The 9,286-nt window shown below is 29.0% G+C and overlaps 2 protein-coding genes across 2 annotated transcripts; both read left to right on the forward strand.

The window, feature by feature from the left end:
- The first annotated feature begins 2,399 nt into the window (after window positions 1-2,399).
- LOC115887090 lies at window positions 2,400-6,232 on the forward strand. Its single transcript, XM_030906410.1, has 8 exons — window positions 2,400-2,592; window positions 2,660-2,798; window positions 3,128-3,301; window positions 3,354-3,578; window positions 3,651-3,922; window positions 5,208-5,552; window positions 5,608-5,735; window positions 5,796-6,232. Exons 1-8 carry the CDS (start codon window positions 2,400-2,402, stop codon window positions 6,129-6,131), a joined length of 1,812 nt encoding a protein of 603 aa, XP_030762270.1. The 3' UTR covers window positions 6,132-6,232.
- Window positions 6,233-6,636: 404 nt separating this feature from the next.
- LOC115887094 lies at window positions 6,637-8,793 on the forward strand. Its single transcript, XM_030906419.1, has one exon. The coding sequence runs from the start codon at window positions 6,753-6,755 to the stop codon at window positions 8,589-8,591; it is 1,839 nt and encodes a 612-aa protein (XP_030762279.1). The 5' UTR covers window positions 6,637-6,752; the 3' UTR covers window positions 8,592-8,793.
- Window positions 8,794-9,286: the final 493 nt, after the last annotated feature.

Here is a 9,286-nt window from a genome sequence, read left to right on the forward strand (position 1 = left end):
GACCCATCCTGTATGTATAGGTCAAACAGGTAGAAATTTAGATATAAGGTTTAAAGAACATATAAAATCTATTAATAATCTCCAGCAAAGTTCCAGTCTAGCAACTCATTGTATATTAAATAGTTACACAGTTAATGAAAACTCAATTAAGTTATTATATAGAGAAATAAAAGGCAGATGCTTAAATTACCTAGAATAGTTAGAAATATTAAAATCAGCTAAAAACGACAATAATGTAAACTACCAACAAGGATTTCTAAACACATTTTTTATTACCCCTATTGTAAACTCCTTAAATCCACCACCATAGCAAATATACCGTATGATCGAATAAAAACGGAGTCAGCGATGGCTATGAAATGAAGATCGCTGTCATTTTATATGTAAAATTATATGGAAAATGTCATCGATCGTCATTTCCAAGCCAACTGGTCGCCATTTTTTTTTCGATCATACGGTATTATATATCCTTAAAATGTAGTCAGACGGTTAGATTTTAAAGAACTCTTAAAAATGCCTAACTAAGTTACTCTTTTTATTTTTTTTTGATACATCTAAAACCGTGTTTTATTAAAATTATAATATTTCAACGATGTTTCACAAGAAACCAACCTCCGACTCAGCACTATTTATTAAAAAAAAACAGATTGACATATCAACCACGTCTTAAAGCTGTGTTGCCGAACTGCCTTGCCAATATTAGCATATAAATTGTTAAAAGTTACCTATTAGATTTATATCTCAATTATGTTGCTTTTTTTTGGAATCCAGAATAAAAATATCTCATTATTAATTTAAATTTATTAAATTTAATATCTATGCAGGTCCACCTGTCATTATAATAATATTATGACTCATTATAATAATATTATTTGCATTGGTTGCCTTAACCACTTAGTAAACGGAGTTGCAGGTCTCGAGTCCGTTTCCTATGCGATTAACGCAATCGGTTGTGCTAGCCGTATAGCAAACGGAAAAATACCGCCCGGCCTCCATCACGTTGTACGGCGTGCTAGATGTGGCATTAATTTATGTTTTAGAGTAAATGTAGAAAATTATTTTTAAGTAATTATTTATTATTATATATTATTTAAGTAATTATTTAATAGAGTAGCACGTATGTATGTCGGTGTCGATTTAATATGACATTTTATTTTTGTAATAAATAATAAATAAATAAAAAAAACATGAAAAAACATTATTTTTATTACATAATAAAAGGACATATCTTGAAGTTTGTATATGATTGAAACTCTTTTATTAAACTACGAATTTCTTCTTTTAATATAGGTATTATTATTTGTGTTTTCTGATTATGCTCTTCATACCACTTACATAAAGATTTAAACAAAAGCCTAAAAAGAGCATCGGCAACTAAAGTTATTCCTCGAATAGCCCTGGAATATTATTTTTCATCTTACATCATTGTACAAGTATTTTAGACGTAATTATCTGTTTCCGTAAAAATGACAAAAAGGCCTCCATCTCCAAAAATATACCCAATATTGACAAAAAAACAGATTAAGGTTCATTCCGCCTAGCATAAATGTTAATTTCCCATATAATCATTTAGGACTATTCCGTAATATTTCGCAAGGTGCACTGATAGAAAAAAGTACTTTATTATTATTCCGTCGTGGATTCCAATAGTATTTATTTATCATGAATAAAATTAATTTTATATTAATATTTTAGGCTTCTAAATAGTAAATTGTTAAAAGATAAGCATGCATATGCATACATCTGTACTATTTAATAATCACCCCCTTATTACTTACTGATTTATTTGTTATTAACCCAACAGATTTCTAAAAAACATTTTTATTTATCTTGTTTAACTATTAAACCGATATATTGTTATTTAATATACATAATAATATTATGTATTTATTATTAAAGAATATCTTATCTAGATAAAACAGACTATTTTTGCATCTAAGCATTATTGATTAATAAATAGCAGTCCTGTCTTACCAATAAATCTACATAAATTTATGAAAGCCCCATTGTATTTATAATAAAATAAAGATATTATATTGTAATCTAGGAATTTTTAATTCTCGGTAATGCCTATAGCGTCGCGTCCTAAATGAAATAGGGTGGAGGGGCACGGGGCACTGGGGCAGTCAGTCGTTTCTTTTACGTTTTAAGATAGAATGACGCGACGATTTTAACTCCTTTTAAAAAATAGGCATAGGCGATATTTCCGAATTTTGGTTTCACTGCGGTTTGTGTGGGTATCTATTATTATTGGTGTCCGGTGATGTTCTTCAGTTCGTCGTTCTGACTTGTGCGGATTAATTTTGTACGTGTTTACTGTTTAATACAGCGTAAGAGTTAGCTATTAAGCCATAAGCGTTGTGCTTGAGTCCTTGAGCGTATTCTATCAATAACGGACTATGAGTTTGCCGAAGAAGTGTTGCATAATTGGTTTAGATGGTCGGGTGATAAACGATTTAGATGATTTGATGGATACTTCGGCATCTTCGGCTTCCGAGTTGCAAACGACGGCGGCGGCGATGACCTTGACAGAGATCGAGATATTTCTAAAAAGTAATGGTATATATGATGAGATTTATCCTGTGTTGGAAGGTATATAAGGCAATACAGGTTTAAATTAAATATTTAGTTAACAATATTTCTCTCTTTTTTTATATAGCTTATGAGTTAGATAGCATTGAATTGTTATCAAATTTACTTAAATCAGAGGAATTCAAGGAATTATTTCCATCTTTAAAGCTAAGATTAAAATTAAGGGAGGCGTTGCGCAAACATGAAGACTTCGAATCACAAAAAAGGTAAGTTCTGAGATTTTTTTAAAATGTAGGTACTTGCAGTAGCAATATTAACATAAATAAAAAATTATGAGATTAGTAGGCTTAAAACGATTAAAACTTTATTTAATGGCGGTTTTCAACCCTGACGAGCAAAAGTTATTTATACTAAAATAGGGTTATTTATTTACAAAGCATATGGAGGGCTAATAAGAAAGTGTTTATTAATAATAAATCAATATTTACATTATAAAGCCTACTGTGTTTACGACAAAACAATAATTGTTATTTGTGACTTTTTAGACAACCTTCTAGAACGCTTGTTAAGTCAAATCATTTTTATTTTTTTGCAGCAAAGTACCTGCAGTTGTAGATATTGACTATAGTGAAACAATTAGTTTACCTACGTTGAGCTCAACGCCAATAACTGAGCCCTGTACATCAGGTGCTCAAAAATGCTTTCAGGAAAGAACAGTATTGTTTCTTAGTTCGGAAGAAAATAACGTGGGTGAAGTCACAGCAAATAGGTTCAAAATTTCACCATTTTTCAGATAAAAAAATAATATAATTTAATTTTAGATCTAGCCCAAGTCGTGACGTTTTAAATACCATTAAAGACATTAATCCTTCGAAACGTATAAGATTGGACATACAAAGTCTTAACCTTCCGCAACTTCTGGAAGAATCCATAACAGGAAAAGCTTTAGTTGCTATTTACAATAAATACCAAGAATTTGAACCTAAGTACCAAGGATATTTGTGTGATGTGATCGTGCAGCATTTTTTAAATCAGCCTACTTTTCAGTAAGTTCAATAACTTATTTAGTTATCTGGTAAAAATGCACGTATTTTATTGTATACTTAATTGATTTTTAGAAGACTCACAAATGAAGATTTTGATGCAATTGCGGATAATATAATCACAGTTTTCCCCAAGGAAGTAAAAACAACGTATTTTATTGAACCATTGAAAAAAAAATTCTCAAAGGAAAACAAATCTGGATTTGCTAGGGGGAAACTAACTGACAAATATAGAAATCGCCTCACATTTTTAAGGAAAGCTGGCCTGATTTCTTCCCAGAGGGAGACAGGTAGAAGAAGTGATGATGCTGATGAACTACAAGTCTCTTTATCAATTAGCATAGAAGGTTAGTAGTATTATTAAGATTAGGTATAAGATTTTTTTAAGATCATAAAAATTGCGGTATTGAAACTATTTAGAATATTGCTAATATACAGGGTGGTTCAGGACGAATGGGACATAAAAACTTCTTTAGGTCAAAATTCTACGATTTAACCAAACTTTGTTAGGTCACAATATTTTTCGATTTGATTTTTTAAATATTTTTGTTTTTTTAATGAACATTTGTACGGGTGAGTCAACGATAGATTAAAGTTCATTATCTCGTTAATTTGGAGAATTACGAAAAAATGTTCAATACTTTTATATGTTATAGGTAACGTATACCTATAGGTAACGTGCATAGTTTAAAAATATTTTCGAGTATACAGGGTGGCTCAAAAAAGTGTGACGAATATAACATGTTTTTTTTAGATGGAACACCCTATTTTTAAATTTATTTTCGGATTCTACATAAAATTCCTTACCTTTTTTATTAAGGTTATTGTATACATAAACCCAGTAGTTTACCTAATATTTAATATTTTTTTGTAAAAACTTTTATTTCAATATCGTAAGAAAATGCCAGTTGCAACATTCTGAAAATAAAAAAAACATAAATTGGTATGAGTGTCCTCCAGAGGCAAGGGAAAAGAATTAAATAAAGAAGTTTAATTTGTATGCTACAGGGTGTTCAAAAAAACTTAATATATTTTGATACATTTAAATAAAAAAAATTCAATTTTTTCAAATGGTACACCCTGTATGTTATTATTTTTTCTGATAGATCTAAAAAAACCCTTCAACTTTTGTTAAATAAGTTATATACCTATTTTTGATATTTTTCGATTTATTTCGATTTTTCAATTTCTACGTTGGTTTTTTGGTAATCCTTATTTTTCTAGATTTTTTCCAGACACGTAAGTATAACAGATAATTATAATTTTAATAAAGTTTAACTTACTTAATGATTAATTATTATTATGACGAAGTGTAAATGTTCAAAAATATGGGCGCCTACTTGAATGCACATGTTGAGTCTTTTCGTCATATTCCCGTTGTTACTCGCCGTGAACGCAATCAATTTTTTTAATTCATCCTAAAATGCGCCAAAACGGTACAGGGTGATTTCCCATGGTCCCATACATTTTTAGTTGTAATATATTTTTTAACTCAATAAATAACAAAATTATAGGAGTTTACATTGAATTTAAATCACCTTGTAAATCACCTTTAAATCACCTTGTACACCCTCCATTTTTAATCAATAACTTGTATAAGCATTTTATATTTTGTTTTGTTTTTTTATATAGACCAAACTAAGAACGATCTTTTGTGGTTGCAACACAATACTGAGCCCTGGCATACTGTCGAAGAAAAGTGGAAAAGCACTTTCAAATATCGCAAAAATCTACTTGAAAGTTCTTCAATACCAAACGACGAACTAACAAAGATATTTAACATTCTAAAAAACCCTATGGGACACACCCTAATAGATTGGGATTTCAAAGAACTCCATGAAGAGTCCTATGGTAAACTATTTTCCGGATTTGACAACATTTTTAAAATATTGGTGGACCTAAGGAGAAAAACGCTTAATAAAAATGAACACCTTCTATTAGATATTATTGAAAATCCTCAAGATAATTTTGCATCTAGTAAGTTCAAAAATTGTACCATTAGAATTCACTTCAAACATATTTTTTGTTTAAGATACCCGAGAATATATTCAACTTTCTCTTTTAATCTCGCTACTCCCCCCAAAACAATTTAAAAGGTGCTCCAAGGCATGGATCCCATCAACCGATGAGTGCAAAGAAGGGATTGTTTCTCATGTTAAGGTGTGTAAAATGATCAGGTCTTAAAAGGAAAAAGTAGTAATTTTAATTCTTCAATTTTAGATTCCAGGCGACATCCCCAAAGCAATAGAGGACAAAAAGAAAAAGCTTGCAAAGTATGGCCTGACCTTACAACCATTTGTAATCATTGAAGGGGCAAGCTATAACAATATTTCCAACGTATATGTGAGTTTTAATAATATACTTTACAAAGTAAATTCAGTTTTAAAAGGCGTGGATACTTGTTTCCAAATAATCACAATCTTTGATTTGAAATATCCGTATGAAGCAGAGCATGTTTGGTTATTTTTACAAAAAAGTGTTTACAATATTCATACAAAATATGATAATATCCCAAATATACTCGATATCATAAATAAAATAAAAAATAGATCATAATTTTTCTTTAGAGAATACGTAAATTATAAAACATCTCATCTCTTGGTACCATTATTTAAAATTAGTAATAAAAATGATTTGTAAAACATGTATGAAAATATTGAATAACAATTCAAACTACGTAAATCATATTAAAGCATTTCATAATCTTCTTAATTCTTTTTTGTGTTGTCATGAAAATTGTAGCAAGAAATTTAATTCCATATCAAGCTTAAAAAAACATTTGTTTGCCAATCATTTTTCAACCCAATTAAGATGTCAACAAAAAGAAGAAAACTATGACAGTAACTTTGAAGCATCTGTCAATGAAAATGATTTTTTAAAAAACAACAGTATGAGTGCATTTGAGAATACTCTTAAAAATGACATTTCTGAAGGATCACAGGTACTAGATAATGAATACCATGCTTTAAATTTTATTGCAAACTTACATTCCAAAAACACCGTAGTTCGTTCTGTGATACAAGATGTAGTAGAAAATGCCAGTGAACTTCTTAAAAATGTATTAAATAATTTAAAAAATAATATTGAACCATTAATTACCAATTTGTCACAAACGAACAAGACAAACTTAGGTCGGTGTTTCTTATTGATCCTTTTCATAATATAAATACTGAGTATATGCGAATTAAATATTTAAAAAATGCTAATTTTTTCATAGAGCCACAACCTTTTTATATTGGTTCAATTTTAGATAACAAAAAAAGTGGCAGTACTGTAAATATGACTTTTAAAAAATGTGAAGGGCAAATAATTCCACTGCGAAAAATATTAAAACATTTTCTTGAAATACCAGGGGTTTTAAACACGATTCTTGAATACCAAAAATCTGAAGAAAATAAAGATCATTTATCAAGCATTTTTAATGGAGAATTATGGAAATCGATCAAAATTAAATACAATAAAATAGTTATTCCCCTTTTAATTTATTACGATGATTTTGAAACTGGTAATCCACTGGGTAGTCATTCAGGAATCTATAAACTCGGAGGTGTTTATGTAAAGATTGCCGGAATCCCGCCAAAATATTCATCAAAACTGGAAAACATTTTTTTATGGGGTTTGTTTTATTCGCAAGATAGGAATGAGTTTTCAAATCGTAAGGTATTTCAGTCATTTCTTAACGAACTACTGTATTTAGAAAACGTAGGGTTAAATATTTTTGGCCAACAAATTTTATTTGTTGCTCCACTTATCGTAGGAGATAATTTGGGAATTAACTCGGTTATAGGTTTTCAAGAATCTTTTAGTGCAAATTATTTTTGCCGGGCATGTTTTTTAGATAAAAAAAGTACACAAGCAATTATTGTGGAAGGCGAAGATACACTAAGAAATGTAAAAAATTATCAGGAACATTTGGAAAATAAAACATTTGGCATTAAAGATGAATGCATTTGGAATGACTTGCCCTATTACCACAATGCAATCAATATTCATTTTGATATCATGCACGATCTATTTGAAGGTGTCTGTAGGTATGATATGGGTAGAATTTTACATTTTTTTATCCTTGACCAAAAAACTTTTACTCTTGAAATTCTCAATAACCGAATAAAATATTTTAATTACATATCAGGAACAGATATTGGTAATGCGATACCACCTATAAACCTAAAACACATTCAAAATAAAATGATAATTATGTCTTCGGCCGAAATGCATGCGCTAGTTACATATTTGCCATTAATCGTGGGAGATCTTGTAGATTCCTCAGAAAGAGTCTGGAAATTTTATATTATATTGTTTGAGTTAATACACATGGCAACTCAATCTGAGTTCAACAAAGATGACATATGCTTTTTGAAACAACTTATATTTAATCATAATAAAATGTATAAAGAGCTTTTTAATGATCCACTAACTCCAAAAATGCATTTTTTAATTCACTATCCTAGAACAATAATAAATGTTGGACCTCTGGAAAAACTTTCATCTATACGTTTCGAGGCATTTCATAGAATTTTTAAAATTAGCGCATCTACTGTAACTTGTAAAATAAACTTGCCCTACACATTAGCTACAAAATGTCAATTTAATTTAGCATATCGATTTCTTAGTAAAAAAGGCTTCAATGATGAAATAATTGTAGGTTCAGTTTTAAAAACATTTTCCAGTTTAAACTTGTTGCATTATAAAAATTACTCAAATAGTAATGTAGTTTCCTGGGTAAAAATCAATGGAATAACATTTAAAAAGGAATTTGTTATACAAGTTGGACGAAATAATTATGGTGAGCCTATTTTTGGATGGATAACGGATGTTTTATATGAAAATGATAACAAAATATATATGGTATACCAAGAGATCATATGTTTTGGCCTTAATAAACATTTCAAAGGATTTGAAATTGACCGAATTGAGACTGAAAAAAAGCTTATTAATGTAAATGATATATTTTTTAAGCCGACTATTATACACAATAATGCCAAAGGAAACAGATTTATTTCGTGTATGATTTAATAATTTTAAAGTTACCTAAAAGTATTCTCATTATTTTTTGTTTAATGTTCATGTTAGTTTAAGTAGCAGAGTTTTGTTTACGTGACGTCATTTAGAACACATTTTTATGTTGACAAGCCTAGATGCAGTTTATGCTTGCGCTCTCAGAATCCTATCTTCGATAAGTTTTAAATGCCAATTTTTCGTATTTATGTATTTTTAGTTTTTTACATTTTTTAAATGTTTTATCATTTGTTTTGTATTTATTACCTTATAGCATAATTTAGGTAAAAGTTACTGTTCTTTGTGTTTTTTATACATTCTATTTTAATAAATATTTTGTTAAATAAATTTTACACATTGTTTTAATTAAAATTAACTTAAATCTATAATATAGGCTTATGATAAATCTGATGCATTTCCTAATTACTGCATTGTTTGTTTATTTGTACTCTAAGATTTAATTGTATTTTAATGTACGTAATCCAAAATTAATGTGCAAACCAAATACGTGGATGCAAAAAATGAGAGGGTGATTATTGGTTTCATATTAATAACATGCAAATAACGAATGTTTTGTAAGAAAAAAATTAATTCTTAAACTGTCCGAGATAATTATTCTAACCAACTAGGTAAGTATTATATATTGTGACGTACCACTCATTTTACGATAAAGTTTTTTTTATTTTAGGAAATCAAAAATCACCACTATATAC

Source organism: Sitophilus oryzae, unplaced genomic scaffold (genome assembly GCF_002938485.1).
Source record: "Sitophilus oryzae breed Bouriz unplaced genomic scaffold, Soryzae_2.0 scaffold_551_pilon_pilon, whole genome shotgun sequence".
NCBI lineage: Eukaryota > Metazoa > Arthropoda > Insecta > Coleoptera > Curculionidae > Sitophilus > Sitophilus oryzae.

Coding starts and splice junctions, on each gene's coding strand:
- LOC115887090 (XM_030906410.1), top strand. CDS start 2,400: ATGAGTTTGCCGAAGAAGTGTTGCATAATTGGTTTAGATGGTCGGGTG. Junction 2,593..2,659: donor GATTTATCCTGTGTTGGAAG/GTATATAAGGCA, acceptor TTTTTTATATAG/CTTATGAGTTAGATAGCATT. Junction 3,302..3,353: donor GGTGAAGTCACAGCAAATAG/GTTCAAAATTTC, acceptor ATTTAATTTTAG/ATCTAGCCCAAGTCGTGACG.
- LOC115887094 (XM_030906419.1), top strand. CDS start 6,753: ATGCGAATTAAATATTTAAAAAATGCTAATTTTTTCATAGAGCCACAA.